Below are 19,421 nucleotides of genomic sequence, written 5' to 3' on the forward strand. Positions count from 1 at the left end.
ACACGGCTCCCGGTAAATTACTGGGATGACCTTTCTCGCGCCATTTGTGATTTTCACTTTTCACACATGCGCTACGCTCAGGTGCATTTCGATCTTGCGCCTTTTCACGCGCGAGGTGGAGGTCGGCCTGGATATCAACGCCTGCTCCCGTTCACACAGGACCCCATGCAGGAAATGTTTCTGAACATTTAGACTGCATACTCATACACACACCTCTCTATTATACTGACCTTGTTCAATGATGCATTGATGTCTAATATTAATTTGTCAATGAATATTTATGAATATATGATTCAAAGGAATTATCTCACAATAGATTTTATTTTTCTCGAGTGTGCAGTGGATTTCTTACGACCCTTTTTAAGGTGTTTTTCAAGTTCTAGTGGTCTCTTTTTTGTCATGAAAATGAATAGCTTGAAGGGTGGGAGTGCGATTGCAATGCAGCACATAAGTCACATGTATTGGGTGCTAGACAGCCGGCTTCGCGATGACCTCCACGTGAAGCCGCTTTGAGCGATAACACCGTTGCCACATTCGAGAGCACTTCGGCCTCACCCAGCGCGAGGAGCCTTCACCGGCAGCAGCGTTTATTGGAGCCTTGCGCTCGGTGCATGACAGGGATTTCCCGCCGGGAGCACGATGGGGAGGTTGGTGTTAAAAAGTGAGAGGGCCACGCTTAGATGGGAACATCACTCAAGTTTTCACCTCAGCCCTCCAGGGGGAAGGACAGCGGTAACCTGCAGCGTGTGGATACAAGGAACACTGAACCAATGAAGCTCTAGAGGTGCATTTGGGTTTAATTTGCCCCAAAACATGCTTTTCTGCACAATGACACTAGAATTTGAACGACATGCATGTTCAAATCATGCCTGTCAGTCTGTCGGTTTAACATGCAGGGAGTAAAAACAACAAGTAACCACAGTGACCACATAGTCCTGATTCTAATCTAGCAACATCCATGTTACATGTTCACATTCATATGCTTTTCCATGGTACTAGTCTGGTAAAGTATATCTGCATCTTGTTCGATAAAGATCTTCAGATGGCAGCTCATAGACATTGTCTTCAACACATTTCAGTGGCTATATATCCGTGTTTAGTCAGGACCTGCTTCCGAATTCAATACAGTCATTGAAAGGCTGTCGAAGCAACAGTTATAAAGTTGATTTTTAAAAACCAAACTCACCCGATAGTGGACGGAATGTCTTTTTACCTGCTAATCACCAAATCTAAGTTGACTTGTTTTGCATTTACTCTGAGAAAGAGAGTCATTACATCACCAGATCTTGACGTGCACTCTGATGAAGAGACCCTGAGGGCTGTGGATGTTTGCACGTAGTGTCATCCGGAGGCTGTTCCAAGTCTCCGAGGTTCACAGCTAAACAGATTTGCGTTGACAGCTTTGATAAGTAGTCGTACTAATGCGCTGTTTAGAGCTCCAACAAGCCACCGAAGGAAGACAAATTCAATTTGTTCTATCTGACAGGTAGCAATGGCAAGAGTGATCGGTCTGACTTGAATGGGTTTCCTCCTGAGCTGCGAGCATCACCTTTGGGCTCCTGGCATTGAAGACATTTTCCAAATATCCATTTAGCAGCAGGTGCAGAGAGGTTAGATCCGTCCTCCGCAAACTCCGCTTTTTATCAGAATGCAGCGGGCAAGGACGCCACGCAGCAAGTTCCAGGCTGTCGATTCTCCGGGACGAGACGGAGCTGTTCCTCAGCGATGATTTTTTAACACCCAACAATGATGCATTTTTTCAACTTTCTGAGATTGAAGTGCTGTATGGTGTAGTTCTGTTGTGTAATGGACACTGCAATAGTGGAAGCTCCGCAGCAAACAATTGGCCTCGTTCACTGAAGGAGAGCGTTCTTCTTATTTGATTTGGGAAGCAAACCATCCAATCATCAGTGATTGATCCTGTATCGGCTTATTGCTGCTACTAAATGAGACAGCTTGTTTTTGTCTCCAGTCTGGTGTTCCAGCCTCTCTAGGCTTGAGTTTATTGTAATCCTCTCAATTTTTCTTTTCAATTTCTGTGCGTGAACACGGCCTTGAAGTCTGATGCCCTGTTATGGGCATGGGCGGGGCATTTACCTGCTAATTAGGATCAACCGGCGCACGTTTTCAATTTTCGAGAACAAAGGGATTTTGCGGTTTTAGAACATGTAATAAATCTTCTTAAGAATAAATTTGGTGAATGAGGCCCATTGCTTTGTAGAAGCCCACACAGTAGCTTTTTGTATTGTTATTTTACGACAAAACAAGATAGAATTGAAACATTGGCGCCATAAACAGAGAGCCTAAGATTTTAAATCATGATTTAACCAGTATGACACATAATGTCACACCTACCCGGCAGCTAAAAATACCCCTCCTTCTGAACAAGGATGCGCTATCAGCGCTCATCTGTGCATTTTGCCCGATCCGTGGGCCCTCTCTCAGAGAGTGTCTTTTGGCAGAAAGCACCGCAGGCCATGAGCGAGGCGTAAGGAGTCCCACTGGTTTATTTCCAGTTCAGACTGTGGCTCTTCTCTGTGCTGGGAGCGGTGATCCATCCTTCTGCTGTAGCTCCCGTCCTGCTGTCCTCAGCACAATCACTCTGCGCTGGCTCTCTGTGAGCCCACCTTTCGCCGGGCTCGCAGTATTACATTCAGCAAATGATGAAAAGATCTCAGATGTGCTGCCCCCCCCCCCCCCCCCCTCCCCTCGGCCACCCTCCCCCTGCACCCCCTTCATGTTTAGTGCGATTAATCATACATCCTTTCTCTACTTGTGTCCGCTGTCTTTTCAATCATACGCATGACTATTTTTTTGTTTCAGCTGAATATGGTGCAACAATTCCAATTCAGTTTTACATATTCAGTCATATTTATTTTCTTTTTTCTATTTTTGTTGTGTGCAACTAACACCACAACAGAGCAGCAGGCCACAACCTGTGATTAAACACATCAGCTTTTATTGTGGTGATTATAGACAGCAGCAGCAGCAGCAGCACAATCCCCTCACACAGTTTAATGGCACGAGCCAGTGCAGGAGCCCAGGCAGGTTTTATTGTAAATCACATAATCCCTTGTGATAACTAAAGCATTAGCTAACCCCCAGCGCATCAATCACAGTAGGAGTCAGACAGATTTTGATTTCTGATAAACAGCAGGGATTACAGTTATGTGTTCGGGTAAGACTCTCATATTGGGAGGATTGTGCCTCTGCAAACGCATCGACTGGGCGGTGACGCGTCCCAATGTCCAGATTTAGACTTCACTGTGACATTTACTGGCGTTACTCAAACTAATGCGAAGCAAATCTGCATGATATGTAAACTTTATTACAGTAAGCACATACAAACGGGAACATACGTGGGATTTGACCTCTGCATTTAGGAGCCAGACAGATCAAGTAATATGGTGAAAACCTGATTGAGGCCCGTACCATGTCAGCTATTTTAAATTGTGCCTTTCAACATGCTCTGAATCTAAATCACTACAAATCAAATTGCAGAATTGGAGCTTGTGGGGGCCCTTTGGGAATCTGAGGCATTTTCCCGCTTTGCTCAGTCGATAATCCGGGCCGTCACGTTTTTAGCGGTATTAAGATAATAAGAGATCATTTGATGAAACAGGTGTGGCAGGAGAGATCAAGAAGCCATGGGTTCATATCGTGCACCTCCCCCAAATATGAATAAAAAATTTAGGAACATGAATTAACAGACAGGAAACACTCAGTTTACGTGTTAAAACATGTTGTAGAAGATGGATATCCAATGTGCAAAGCATGAGGTGGAATAGTGACTGCAAAGAGGTCCGACACTTTGAATCTTTTCCAACATCTTGGAGATAGTCATCGAGCCTTTCATGCCCGAATCAAAGTACAAAAGAACGTAACGAGTTTATGTAATAAGCTGGACCAAAACAGTTGAAACTCGGCCAGGACGGAACGATTCAATTGAAAACGATCCTGCAGGACATGCTTTGTAAGTAAACATTGTTTACGAAATCTGACAACAATTCAAACACATTCTGAAATGAATCAAATCTTTGGGAATTAAAAGTATGTTTTCAGGCGATGTCAGAGGAGGAGTTTCTCAGGCTGTTCTGATAGATCGGTTGGTGAGCACATTTTAATGCTGCAGTGTGCTGTTGCACAGTCTCATTTCTGTGAATTTGCTCCTTTTCTGCTCTCTGCCTGATGCCCGTGTGTGCCCATGCAGTCGATATGTCTCCGACACTCAAATATTGAAAGCAACGCAGTAGCGGTTTGTTCTTGATCAGAACGCCAGCGTTTCTCCTTGCTCAAGCATTGTTTTTATCCATCAGTGTAACACTGTTGGTAGACGGAGGACCGGGACATCCACACTAACGTCCTGGACACCGCGTGCGATGCACAACCTGTCAGGAGGATGGAACGGATACGCAAAGAGCTGGAGTAGCGCGGCGAGAAGTCGGCTTTGTGATCTGGCCCTGCAAATCATTGTTCAAGAGATGGCACATGCTCAGTGACCAAGGCTCTATCCAGGTGGAAATGATGGATGACATCGGTTAAACTCAGCACATTTAAAACAATTTCCTGACAACCTCTGTTTGCCCCGGTGCTAGCGCCGTCTCCTTTGATGAACCTTAAATTTGAATGCATTAGAGGCAGTGTTTGCTTTGATAACTTTCAAATGGAATTTTCCTAAACCAACAATTCGTGTCCCACATATGGAGTTAATTTGGTGTGCAAATTGAAGAAGTGGAGGCATTGAAATGTTTCAGGTGGCGTACACAGGATGGAAGTTATCAAAGTCCACACACTCTAATGTGAAGGTGGACATGTCTTACATATTCATTAAGTCAAGGTTAGAGCTTTGCAGGAGGCTACCTTGCCCATTGAGTCCAGGGTTGGAATTAGCACAGTGGGACACGGTTCTTTCAGAGGCACGGGTGGAATAGGCCCTTGTAAGATCACATCCAGCCACAGGACTTGGGGTAATTATAAAAGTTGAAGGAACATACAGTAGCTGAGAGCTGCTGGAGTTCAGCCCGGCCAGAATGAAAACCAACAGTCACTTACTGCATTCGAGCGAATCACTAAAGCTCGCCTCTCAAATCCCAAATCCCTCACCCAGGAATTGGCAGGAGCCCCCTAATAAGCACTTGGTTCCTGAACAAAAGGCAGGAGAGATATAGGTGCGGCGTAGAACCTTTTTCTTTTTACCTCCTGCTAGCTAATTGATGACCTAGATAGTTGAGGGAGACAGCTGTATAACTCACTGGTAAAGGAAAACATGGGGAGGGGGAGAAAAGCATCGCTCTCCTTTTGTCTCCCTGATCATCTCCAGCTGCTGGTGGAATTGCGTTTAGCCCGTGTAAAGGAGGTACGACTTTGACGGGTGTCTGCGCACAACGTACCTCGACACAGTAATGCATAACATTTTGGGGTTTTTTTTATATAAAACCTTGACCTTGTGAAGTAATCTAAGGCAGGAAGCCTTTGATAGATGGAGACACGCCAGAGGCGCTCAAGTTCAATGTTAGCTCAAACATGCGCATTATGATAATGTTGCACATTTATATTCAAACATTCAGGAACATGCAGTTCGACAGATTCAGGGAATGTTTTCAACTGATATCAGTAAAGTTCTGATTTCATAAAATAATCTGCATAAATCAGCATAAACTGTTGCATTGTGGGAAGTCTCCAGAAGCTTGACCTTGGTGCTAAAACTCAGGATATCTTGGCTGCTGCATCAATTTTGACCATTTGTGTTGTTGTCTGTGACCATTGAATAATATGGCCTATAGGGGTCAAAGCATAGTGCATGAATTGCAACATCTGGCCAGGAAATGTTGTTCCATATGTTTCCCATCATGTGTTTACTGTCATCTGTCTATGACATGACAAAACACATGTAGGCTGGCTGCATATTGTGAAGTAATCTGATGAATGAGACGTATTGCACATGCCCTAGAAATTACACAGGAAAAACACTTTGCAAGGGCATCATTTCCACTGGGGATGTAGATTATGGTCTGCTCCCCATCCCTCACCCCGCTTTGACTAAATCAGTCAAATAAAAAAAAAGTGTCCAGCTGCCAAAATTCAGAGGGAAGAGAAGAGTTCATCACCTTTAGTCGTTGGACTCCGGGTAATTCAATTCTAGGAACAGGAGAGTTTTCTTCGCCCTGGACTCAGGCAACAAGCAGGTGCAGACGTCTCCACGTCACCAGTGGAGGCTGTTGGGGCGGACTGCAGGCATTTAATCCATGCTTTTATTCACAGTCTATCTTTCCGAAACAATACACTAGAATGGATGCAGTAGATATGTTTATTCATGTTACTTAACTGTATTGCACATTTTATTCTATTCATAGTCTTTTTGTCTGTTACAAGTTGGTGCCTCGGTTGGTGACAGTAAAAACCTAAAGGACTCTACCCCTTGTTGGAAAGATGATGACAGTGAATTTTAACAAAATGAAACAAAATGAAACATGTAAGAAGGATATGAATGTGTGTAAATGCAGGAAATAGGATTCTTTTTTGGGGTTGAAGAACCTCTGATTTCGTTGTGTCCTCCCTACTTCTGAAACACAGCTGTCCACTGCACATACTTGTGAATTGAAAGCTTATTTAATGCGAAGCCTTCCTTACCTGAGTCAATCGCCGGGCATCTTCCTGCACTATAAAGCCATGAGCCATGAAAAGGTGAACAGAGTGAACCTGGGATAAGACGTCTCGCAGCAATGCTTCCACACTGATCCTACCAAGACGCGACAGGAAGACACTGCTGATAAGTTTCCATTGGCTTCAGTCGCTGCTTGAGCAGAAGACATGTCTTTGCACTTTATCTCAAACACACAGATTCTGACTGATCCGCGCTCTCACTCTCTGTTGCAGTTTAACTTTGTCGGCAAACTCCTCGGGCCACGCGGGAACTCGTTAAAGAGACTACAGGAGGACACTCTCACAAAGATGTCAATTCTCGGAAAAGGATCCATGAGAGACAAAGAAAAGGTAACGCCCCTGACCTACCTTTCTTTCTTTCTTCTTTCTTCTTCTTCTTCTTGACTGTTATTGAATTTCTTTTCCTTTCACTCTTCTACCTCCACATCATTTTACTTTGGCCTGCTGCTGTTAGTCTTCCACACGGTTCAAAGTGAAGGTAGAAGTTACCTTTAAAGTTTAGAAATGCAATAGAATAGAATTTTCATGCAAGAGGTCCAATGAAAATCCAACTAAACATTTGGATTATCTGACAAACTAATGCGTTGACACAAAGTGACTCTTGTTCCAGCTGTCCTCAAATATCCAAAACATTAACTTTCCAGGTTGCTTTGGACCATACATATGAAGTTGCATCTGATTTATAACCATGCTCCATTAATAAATCATGAAAACTGTTAACAAGGAATTAGATTCATTGTTTGGTCATTTAAATGTCGAATATTCAGTTTGCTGTCATAGAAAATTGAGTGAACAAGAAAATATTCACATTTTAGAGTCTGAAACCAGTGATTTTATTTATTTGTTTACAGTTTTTGCACAAATAATTGCTTTAGTTATTAACCTTTATAGGAGACTTTCAAAATTGTTGCATCTGATTTTTTACTGGACTATAATGTATTCATCATATTTGTATTGCTTTATTTGTTTTGTTAAGTGTCATTTCCTAAAGCCATATCTTTGTTGAAATCTGAAACTTCTATCATTTAGATTTCTGTACTCTTCACTTTAACTTTAGCTCTATTTGAATTGAATAATTTAAAGCTGTGAGCAGATCACCATACTACAGTTGATTGACAGCTCGTGGGTCACATGCAGCTTTGAAAAACAAAATTCAAAAGTGTGTGGAAACGGGAAGGATCTTGGGGATCACCAAACACGCCTGACACGTTCAAAGCCTGTTCTCTCATAGTAAACAAAGTACAGACTGCAGACTGCACAAATGACAACACTCTGACTTTATGGCTTTGTTTTCATATACGCTCGGTCCCAAGATAATAAAAAGAATGCGTCATAATGATTTGAACCTGAATGAAAACTGTGTGGCAAAAAAGGATGGATTTTATGAAAAGACTTTCAATTTCAAACTCATGTCATCAGAAAAGGATATAAATGTCTCCAACGGCGGCTCTTTAGCAGCATAATTGATTGCAGACTGGACTGGCTAGCAGAGAATAAATGCACTCCTCTTGTTCTCTTGGCCTGTCTGCATCTTTCCTTCTGTTTGTCAGGGTTGATTTGTTGGTGGCGATGAGTGGCGCTATCATACAGCACATTCTGTTTGATTACTGTGTCGGCTTTGATGGTCCAACCCCTCTCGAGTACCCGAAGAAAAGATCTGTCACGGAGATGTGCTGACCTCGGCAGCCCTTACCGGTCTGCGCCAGCCCACTGCAGGATTTATGACTGACAGCTTCCTGTCGGGGACGCTCCGCGCGGCGCTGCTTCCTCTTTTTTTTAGGAGGAGGGAAGAAGGATACACCTTCGCTACAAAACTACTGCTTTATCTTCAGCCGGTTGCTGACTTTCGGTTTTCAGCTGCGCAGCATTTGTCATCATATTTTGTAGCACTTGAAATTCCTGGTGTAGGTCATGGGGCTGGTTCACTGCAGAGCAAAGAGACAGATCTACTTTCAAGACTTTTTCAAGTCAAAGTGAAACAAAGCTGTCTTTCCATTCCCGAGGCACCATGTGAGGCACTGTTTCTATGCACAACGATGAAACACACGCCGCCCTGCGGAAGACATCAGGTGCAAATGCATTTCTTGCTGCTCAGAAAAATACAGTATCGTGGACATGTCGTGAAACTGTGCAATGTTCAGTACTTTCCCTTTAAAGCTCTTACATTTGGCGGCGGCGCTGCAAAGAGCTGAGATAATTGCTCAAATATTTGCTTGATCTTGCGTCGACAAGAATGGGAGGGCGGAGAGGCTGAAAGGCACCGAGCTGTCGGAGTCAGAGTCCCCGCCGTCTGGTTGTGGCACCTCGGTTGTCCCGCCGCTTTCAGAGCAGGATGACGTAAAGGCAGCGGCGTTTCCGCGCCCCCCTCCTCGTTAGCGCCGTGATTAACTCATCCATTTTCCTCCCTGGGACTTGTAGTCCCACTTTAATTTTCCGGATAGACATAACAATTACTTTCATTCACTTTTGGTCCTGCATCGGGTTTAATTGCGAGCTGAAAAACCTTCGTTGACTGAGAGGACTGCTCTGTATGTGTAAGAAGTCCGGCACCAAAAGAATGAACCTAGCTTGCGAATACATTTCATTTGAGTCTATTATTATTTGACGAGCTAGGAATGATATCATTTAAACCACCCTAACAAGCCTTTAAATTACGGTATAAAGTTCAGGGTGATATTTTATTATGCTCACCGGTTTACAGGCGCACTAAGTCAATCGATTGACATTGTCAGTAGCTCTTCAGTTGTTATTTTTCCTCATTGTTTTATTGTTTCGTCATTGCCTGTGTCTTAATCGCTCTTGTTGCTCTGTCTCTGTCCCGTCGTCTTTTGCAAACTCAAGCATTCTGGTGGGGGCGCCGTCTTCTCTTTTCCTTTCTCAGGATTGCATTGTCATCTTCCCTGAAGGTGCTGGTGGTGTTAGTTAGATTTGCCAAAGCCGTGTACAGCAGACTATGTAGGATTGTACGCCTGCCTTTGTGCATGTGTGATTTATTTGGATTAAATGATGTAACTGTGGCTAAGTGGAGAGCAGGGCCGTCCTTCAATCAGAGGATCGGCGGTTCGATCCCAAGCGCCGCTAGTCGCATGTCGACGTGTCCTTGAGCAAGACACTTAACCCCAAAATTGCTCCCGTAACTGTGCCTAGTCTGAATAGTCCGATGGCAGGGGGCACCTAGCCCCTGCCATCAGTGTGTGAATGGGTGAATGATGACAAAGAGTGTGAAAGTACTTTACAAGTACAGTCCATTTACCGTTGAACAGTGGTCGTAGCTCTGTAGACATCAAAGGCTCGATCACCATTTCAGAAAAGCTGCGGTTGAGGAGATTGGACATATAAACTGGTTTCGGTCCATTCAGTGCTTTAAAGACAAATGAAAGGATATATAAACCAATTCTGTATGTTACTGGTAACCAGTGAAGGGAGGCCAGTAAAGAGCAAAAACAGCACCACCTCTCTTGGGACTGGTGAGGACAAGCTGGTGGATTTCTTCAGATTGTAAGCATCAGTGTTGATGATCAAAGCTGTGCAGTTCATATCCCAGATTGTTAGAACTTGACCCATTTTTCCAACATTTCTCCTGAATTTCGCTTGAATGTGAACGCTCCGAGCTCGACACTATTCTCTGCGTCTGCCGGAGCGCCTGCGTCCACAGCGTTCTGGCCCTCTGTTTCCAGGGCGAACGGCTTTTCATAAGCAGATTTACAGGGGAAGAAAGTGGGAGGAAGATTCTGCCAGTAGATATGAAAAACAGACAGCTGTAATCTCCCACCGTGGGCTGCTTAGCTGCTATAGGACTCTGCTGGATCACTGATGCTTCTTATCAGCGCTGGGGGAGGAGTCCTCGTGTATGAAAACTGCTATCATAATATCATATGCAAATGATTTGGTCACACATACAGATTGCTGCACATGTCGAATAGACCTTATAGATGGAAAGACGGAGTAAAAGAACAAATATTTTATATTAAATAGAAGAAATTCCTCAGATGACACATGCTTGGTCGTCTGTTATTAATCGTGATTGTTTTTTTAAATCTTTTTTTTTCTTCATGCAAATAAGCCAAGGAGCACATGAAAGGGAAAGAGAGAGCCAGGTCTGCAAGCAGTCGTCTCTCTCTAACGCCGTGCTTACACTCCCCGCTCGACACCGGCAGCTCCTGCAGCTCCTGCAGCTCCGTCAGCGCTGGTGCCATGCGCTAAGGAACCCTCTGCTCGTAAAAGCGCAGATTTATCGAGGAAATTAACATATCATTAACATACCACAGGCACTCTTAAAAGAAGGTTATTTATAATTAGGTGACATCAGAGACACTGGCTTGCATAGTGCTGCAGAGGGAGAAAGTGAGGAGGAAGCTGCAGCCGCTGGAGAGAGGCCCCGGAGAAGACTTTCTCTTTTTTTTTTTTGTTGAAAACAAGAAACTGGGACGACCAAACCTGTTGTTTCCTTTGTGTGATGTGGTGGGAGACATTGGGGTTTTTACTGTCCTATTTCTTGCCATCAATAACATTATACTGGCCTGCTTCTGTCGGGCCTGAACGGCCTGTGCAACCCCTCACTGTTTCAGGGTATATTTTTCTGTTGCAGTCTAAATTACATGTGCTTCTGCAGACAAACGTTATGGCATTTGCTCAACTTTTAGTGGTTTATACAGTAACTAAACAACAAATACATGCTCTTTTATTGTATAACAACACCTGTTTAAGGCTAAATAATCTGTAACTTCGACATGTTGACGCCCTCTGTGGCATCGACAGGTGATTGGATTGATGTTGTAACTACTTGACACTTTCTCCATCTAGTGAAGTGAGATACTACTGAGTTTGAGTTGTTTAATGCAATGCATGAAAATAACGATGTCATTCGAAATGCAAGTCTGGTGCAGCAGTTGTTTTGAACAGACTTCATTGGCGGTGACAGCCACAACATGTCTGACCTGACCAGCTGATCGGCATCTTGGTATCCACATTATGTTTTGTGGAACTCGTAATCAAGAGAGTATTTTGAAATCAGGGCACCAAGGATCAGCTATAGACGGCTGGTTCCAAACATAATGTCCTCTGTCCGAATGACGCGTTCTGCCGTGCCAGCAGTGCGGCTCCATGTTGGTTCGTCAGTTCATCACTTTGCTCTAGACTGAGATAACTCAGCAAATGTTGGATGGGTTGTCATGAAACTTTTCGACAGACATATGTGGTCCCCAGAGGATGTACCCGAACAACTTTGGTTGCCCCCTGACTTTTTCCTGAGCATCCCCTTGATCTTCTTTTCATGACATCCCCCATCAGCCTCAGCCATACTTGTAGATCTGTGAGGCTGTAATCGTAGTAAAGGGAAGCAAAATGTCAGATTGATACACCAAAGTATTGGTCAAAATTCGACCAATGATGGCGCCCGATACAAAGTCACATGTTTCCCACTTCACTAAGGTCAAAACCAAACTGCACGGTAATCCGTCAAACGTCAGGGGTTTACCAAAGGCATTACAATTCATCCCCCGAAGGACATGAATGACTTTACCAACACTAGCCTCAATCCATGTTGTAGAAGTAGAGATATTTCACTGATAAATGGAACATGTTGACATGCGGTGGTGCAAAAGGAAAGGCTAGGGGATCAATGAAAGTCACGGGGGTCAATCCTCGACACAGCATCTGTAGCCGTTCCAAATTACGTTTTCTCCTAAAATGTATTTGGCATTGTTTGTAGAAGGGAGGGTTCCATTAATCCCATCTATTTATTTTAGGAATATTATCTTGTTTTTAAGTGAATCATCCTTTAGATCCTTACTTTTGATTAGTCTCTTTGGTGCAGTGTGGTGATTGCTGAGGTCTTTGTTCACTTCATTTCCCATGAATCAATTCTCAGTCTCTTTCTTTAGACATTCGAATGCCAAATATGTTTTTCTTTTCACTGTTGTAGATCATTAAATAAGTCATTTGCTACATTAGTCAATTGTTGCAGAATCACATTTCACTACTCTTGACACGACTAATGTGAACATATCTTCGACCACATTAAGGATGTTCTTTTCTTTAAAAAAAAAAACCATTGTTAAAATAACTCATTTCACTCTATCAAATATATTCTTGCCTCCCAACGGTGCTTAATTTATTTTAGCAGAGCTCACATCGATGAGAAAGATGCAATAAGAGATCATGATTAAGTGCATGAGAGCACATACTTTATCCGTGCATTTGTTACAAGGACAGGCGGCTGTGTGACGACAAAGGTAATCAGTTAAATGTGACAAGACGCGGCAGAAAAGATTGTAGGGATTCCCTGTTTGCGAATATATACGTTTAAAGGAACCCACGTAAATATATCCTGTCTGTCTTTTTTTTAACTCTCCAGCACCGAAGCATCAAACCTCTTTGTGTGAAAACTCCCTGCAGTAAATCCTTGACAAAATACAGAAGAAGAAAAACAAGATAAATGTTGCTGACTGTGACAGCTAACTCGTGCTCGTTCCCGAGACGGTATATATGATACAAACTGGTTTTTTTGCTCGTTTTTATTGGACCATCAGGAAGAAGAGCTACGGCAGAGCAACGAGTCCAAATACCACCACCTGAATGAAGACCTGCACGTCCTCATCGAGGTGTTCGCCCCACCGGCTGAGGCCTACGCCAGGATGGGTCACGCTCTGGAGGAGATCAAGAAGTTTCTGATACCAGTAGGTTCCCTTCTTTCTCCACATACACACACTTTCTCTGGCCTTCACTTTCTTTCTTCACGGCGAAGTGTTTGTATAAAGCGTCTGGAGATCCGTGTGTGCGATGCTGAATGGAAAGTCGTGGGTACAACAGGAATAAAAGAGCGCAGGAGGGGAGTTCTGCATGGGCCAAACTCTTCTTGGCAGCAGCATGCAGGAGGGAGCTTATTTACTCTCCCTCCATTCATTATGGATGATCTCTCCAGTGCTGAGAGCTATGATGATTTACATCTCCCCATTAATTATCAGCAGACTCCTCCCCCAAACCCCTCCGTGTTACCTCTTCCCACCGTCGCCATAAAACATATTTATCGATAGAGCGGACACATGACAATCATATCATCGTTTTTATGATTAAAGACCTATTTCCTCGTTAAGTGTCTATTTTAAGTTAGTGGCAAAAAGCAACCGTGTGAGAAGGTGAAGGCAAACGGGGTCGTGAGGATTTATCAACGGGCGATCTGAAATGCTTTGCAGCCTCAGGAACAGCGGTCACGGCAGTACTATGAAGTACATTAATTCGATATTCCCGGGGTTGTAGCCCTGGAGATTGAGGACGGAATTTAATACGGCGTAATTGAAAGCGAGTCTATTGCTGTCGGTGTGTTTGTGCGTGATCACGCTTGCCTCTCTGTGTGCAGGATTACAATGATGAGATCAGACAGGCCCAGCTGCAGGAGCTCACATACCTGAATGGTGGCTCGGAGGATGCCAAGGTGCCATCGGTGAGGGGCAAGTCAGCTGCCCGTGGAAGAGGGACACCTGTTCCAGGGCCTCCAAGGTAACCTGCCTCCAAGTGTGTGCACATGTGTATGCAAGTTGTTGTGTATATGTGCACTTTGGTGCAGCTGGGGAACGGGTATTATTTACAGTTCAGGAGCTTCTGGAAGGCAGTATTTGTACAGTATCCAGTTAATGGTGCCATTTAGAGTTACAGAACATTTACGACTGCCTCTGTTTGGAACCGACAACGTCGTCCTTTTGTGTTGTTTTATGAATGCAAGACATTGATGTCACATTACAGCTTTGTAATGTCTTGAGAACTTGGCCAGATTTGCTCAGTGTACTAGATTGTCAGTGCACATGTTGGCTGCAAAGTGCATGTTTCAACACTGATTTACGAGGCCAGCATCCCAACACACAGTCGGCTTCTGGACTGATCCTGGTACTGAGCTCATATGCTCAATAATTGGCAGGATGTTTGAGTTCATTATGTTCTATAAAATAAAGGATAACGTATTGATCTAGACCACACGACGTTTACTGTGACAGTGCTCAAACTTTATATGAGAAACTAAATGCATGTTTTTCATACAATTCTAATATTCCAATCTTTTTGACAAATTAATAATAGGCACAAATTACACATAATTCAACATAACCAGTGGTGGGATGGCTGCACACTCTCACTCCCTTCACATTATGCCAGAGCAGCATTAATTCACCACCCCCCCCCCCCCTGTCATTGGACAACAACAAATATTCAACGATATTTTCACTGCTGTTAAAATAACCAATTGCCTTTCAAAGGGAATGGGAGATGACACACTGATTGGTTTGGTAATTAAGAGACCACATACAACCTCTTTGCCCCTTGGGAGTTGGACACGCCATCAATGTGCCATGCACTTTATACCATGGGCTTCAAAATAGATTGTTTAAATTGGGCCAAATTGCGACAATGGAGACCATTATTCTTTTTTTTCCAATTACCTACCAAACAGATAATGCTGTGGTGATTTATTTTAACAATGTCCACAATCTGATCCGAAGACGTTTTGTTTGCCTTACCTATATGGTTGAATGGGTCATTTTGGAAGGCACTGACAAACAACCTGTTTCATCATTTCGAGCTGTTGGCTCACTGGCAGCAGGCACAGTGTGTCATGATGTACAGGCACATACTGATACAACGTCATTCAGATGAAGAAGCCAAACAAAGGTGTCCTGTTTAATGTGATAGCTTATCTCTCCCTGTTGAACTTGTGTCTCATATTCTACAAGAATGAATGGCAGCAAATAGCTTTTTTTCAGAATGCAGACAAATGAGCCCTGCTGACTATGCGCCGACCTCAGCAGGAACTACAAAGAAGACCAAAGCACTGCTGCTTTCATGTAAAGTTGCCCTGTGCAAATGGCTGCTTATCTACTGAACGTGCCAGGCTGGTTTCTGTGCACAAAAAGAAACCAACCGTACAAGAGAGACAAAACATCTGCTCTGCCGCTGGCGAGTGCTGCGTTCTCTGGACGACGCAGTCAATAAAGTTTGGAGAAAATTCAATCAAAGGGACGATCTCACTCGTTCTCTCCCATTTTCTTTCATGATCACTTATTCCCAGCCACACCTCTTGGCTTCCATCCATTCATATGTTTTACTCCTTGCCTATTATTCAATACTGGATAATCCATATTAATTGACACCTATTTATAAGAACGGACTTATAAGATTTATCAGAACGCGCTACGAACGGACGCCGGCCGCTGTTTTTTACATCTGCAGTAACTGTTCATTTGTGTATCGTGTTGTTTTTATGAATAATACGAATGGCTCGCGCTCTAGCGCTGCAGTGTTGCTGGATTGATTTGTCATGCTTGATATTTTATGTGACTGGTTCTTATCATTGTGTTAATTACATTGATTCTGACTCGTCTGTTAATGACGAAGCATCCCGTCGTCGCGGGGTTATTTACCAAACGGTTTAATGCGAATATGTGTGTTATTACACCAATAGAAACAAATAACCGTAGCTCAGTAGGACAGCACAGAAGCCCAGGTATAAAATGCACGGCCCGCCACTGATATACTGTACATATCTACTCATCATCAGCACTTGATGCCATTAAACTGCCTCCTGATTGAACTGGTTTTAGGTGACATCAATTAATTTGGAGCTTCTGAGGCAAGGGACTCTCACTGACACACTGTGATTTAGGCAGTTTACATTTGGTGAATATAATAGTTTCTTCTATGCTGCCATATTTTAGCTGAGACTAGTGTTCATGTGTGCTGAAATAGGTCGGAGGGGCCATTAAGTGAGCAAGTAGCTTTAATAGAAAAACAGAAATGATAGTAAATAGTGCTTGGTAGTGATGCAATGCCACATTTGCATGAAAGCCTTTATGTCTATGCAAATGGTCTCCAGGAGATGCTCTCCCGTCTACGCTCCCTGTGAACACAAACTAATTCCAGCTCCTCTGAGACCTCACAAGACTACAAATAAAAAATACTCGTGGCCATTAGAAAACGTTAAGTCTCTCTGCGTCAAACACAAAGAGCCGTGTTGTTAGTTCTTTGTGTTTACAAAAGAAAACGCTTCTTTCATCAGATTCTCAGATAAACAAGGTCACCGAGACGGGCTGTTTGTATTGCTCTGAGTCGCAATATCATTGGCTACGTTTTAAATGACACTCTAATTACAATTTAGCATGCCTGTGTGATAAGACGGACGTCCTATAGGCTCCTGACCAGGAAGTCACTTCTCTACATATTCTCACTCACATGTGATTTTGATTGTTGCCGCTGCTCTGGAGTGACTCATTGTAGCTTTCACATATTCCTCTTTGTCTTTCATTGCCGCTGTTGCTGGAAGTGAATTAAAGAGGAACCAACTCTCAGTGCTGCGCTTGAGGGGTGGTCCACATTTCTATCAAGTAAACATCCTCCCCTTTAGTCAGGGAATTAAGAGAGACTTCCCTTCTTTTTTTTTCTCCTCCTGACCCAAATCTGTGATGTTTTGCCAATAATAACGAAAAAAAAGAAAAAAGCACAGAAATATAATCACAAAAGCGACCTTGGTGGTTTTCTGCTGCTGCTTCAGATCAGTTGACGGCTTTTAAAAGGAAGCTCAGTCGGTGTAAAAAGCTCAAACAACACATTACCAAACCACAAGGTCAGGCTGCCTTTGGTTTCCAACAGAGCAGCTTGACTCTGCTTCCATCATGATTACAGTGCAGTTTAGACTCTGGGTTCTGTGTTAGTTCATCTGCATGGCTGCACATACATCAGTGTCTCGCTATTTTGCAGCAGAGCTTGATGGGAATTATGTCTGTTTACCGAAACAGTTAAGGTAAAACCAAACCCCCAAACTGGCACCACAGTATGTAAAACATTAATGGGGAAAATTGGGTTAGTGTTCCACTTCCCCACAGTCAAAATGTTGGGCTTCATTTCAAGACAAGAACACGTCCATCACCGTTTTGTCATCTGCCTTTTACTGAACAGACAGGAAAGCAATTCAGCCATAAGACGTGCTGTGTTTTGAGTAATGGACGTGACTCACTTTTTCTCGACTGGAGGTACTTGCCCTCCACCCTCACTTTTCCTCAGTCTCTCCACCTACACATGTAACCTGCCGCTGAATGTATCAGATGCACCGCTGTGGTTTTATCAAGTCATTCCGGAGGATGTCGGAAATCACGAACCGGAGTGAAAGTAGACGAGGCAGCTTGACTGCAAACATAATAAATTACAGCGCCTCATCATAAAGACCTGGGGTGCATTGGCGTCTCATATTTATGATAGATAATACTATACTTGTAACAGTATCTTTTAATGCTTCAAAATCAACATGTGTAGAAAGAGGATATACTGCATGTTACCTGATCCATCCCATCTATGTACACACATTTATTTCTCCCTCCAATAATTCACAGAACTCATCACACTCCCCTCAGAAAAGGGAGATCGGAAATGCATTTAACTTTGTGCTCTTTCCTCGAATCCTGAGCGGATGTTTTGTGTCGTTTGTCAGGACTCGAGGAGGAGTTCCTCCACTGCATGCAGCGGTGCCCCGGGGAGCAGCACCCAGAGGAGCCCCACCCATCCGGGCTCCGTCTTCCAGAGGGAGGGGGGTTCAGAGAGCCAGAGGGGCCCCGCCAACCGCTGGGTACCGGCCGGCTCCTCCCATAGTTCAGGACACATATGGCGAATATGTGAGTATAACAAACAAACACCTTAATCCAGTGTTTCAGTTGTGGGAATCTGCTGCTTTTCTGTGTTTTATGTCTGGATATCTGACGAAACAAGCAAATCAGAACTTGTTTTTGGGCTGTGGGAGCTTGTGCAAGCCATTTTTCATTCTTTTGTGGCATTCTTATAGACTAAACAATCTGTGCCCCTTTATTATCCACAGTGTTAAGACGTATAATTAGGACTCAACAATGCATACGTTTCAGGATGAAATCAATACGGCAGAGCTGCTGCAGCAGTGGTCGCTACCTGTGATTCAGGTGTCAGCCGATACAGCTTACCGATCAGACACCAGTGTTTAACCAATAAGCTGTATGCCTGACTGTGTGGAAGTGACTGAGAGCATTCTTTTATGTGCAAGGCAACATCTCGCTTGGCTTAAACATTGCGTTCTTAACTTTGTAAAACGATGTAAATGTGCTGAATTGTTATTTATTATAAATAATGGTATCTGATACCAGATCAGCCTATTGACAAGACACCCAATCCTGCTTGTTGAGTCGGCATCAGACTGATATCCGATATCACAAGATAAGATCCTCGCATAGGAGTTTGAGTTCACTCGTCATTTCATTTGCATTATTGAAACGTGATCGCAATATTCTGTGGTTGTTCTGTAGGAGGTGGGGTTCATAAAAAAGAGAGAGTATGATGATGTAGAAATATATTTCGTCATTAATTATCTACCAATATGAAATCAATTTGATGCTTTGAAGCTACAGAAAGTGCACTGCCAATGAATATTAGGTTGGAAAATACGACATTTGCCGGATTTAACACAACCTCCCGTATAAACGACACCCATGTTCAGTCACTTTGAGACATATTGCGTTGTTGGTTGGACACAGAGACACAGATAATGACATCTCGGTACACCTCTAGAAAGTAGTACTAACCAATGAAAACAGCTTATCTGCAATATTTTTGAATTATCCACAATAGCAGGGAGACTGTTCTTTTCTCAAACGTATTCATTTCAATGGTGTCAGCATCACAGATGGAATTGCACCTATCTCCATTGTATTGGGGTGGCATCACTTCATACCATGACATGTGAGAAAGTATGTTGTTTC

General features: G+C 43.4%; 1 protein-coding gene across 1 annotated transcript in view; it reads left to right on the forward strand.

Annotated features, from left to right (window-relative positions):
• The window catches only part of khdrbs3 (KH domain containing, RNA binding, signal transduction associated 3), a gene marked incomplete at its 5' end in the record, with an annotated part of 76,059 nt that overhangs the window by 37,208 nt on the left and 19,430 nt on the right, over window positions 1-19,421 (forward strand). Inside the window, 4 exons of the mRNA XM_079288767.1 lie at window positions 6,877-6,993; window positions 13,194-13,340; window positions 14,021-14,160; window positions 18,131-18,311. Coding sequence (XP_079144893.1) covers window positions 6,877-6,993; window positions 13,194-13,340; window positions 14,021-14,160; window positions 18,131-18,311 — 585 coding nt within the window. The remainder of the gene's footprint in view (window positions 1-6,876; window positions 6,994-13,193; window positions 13,341-14,020; window positions 14,161-18,130; window positions 18,312-19,421) is intronic.

Source organism: Melanostigma gelatinosum (assembly GCF_949748355.1).
Source record: "Melanostigma gelatinosum genome assembly, chromosome: 17".
Classification (NCBI taxonomy): Eukaryota; Metazoa; Chordata; class Actinopteri; order Perciformes; family Zoarcidae; genus Melanostigma; species Melanostigma gelatinosum.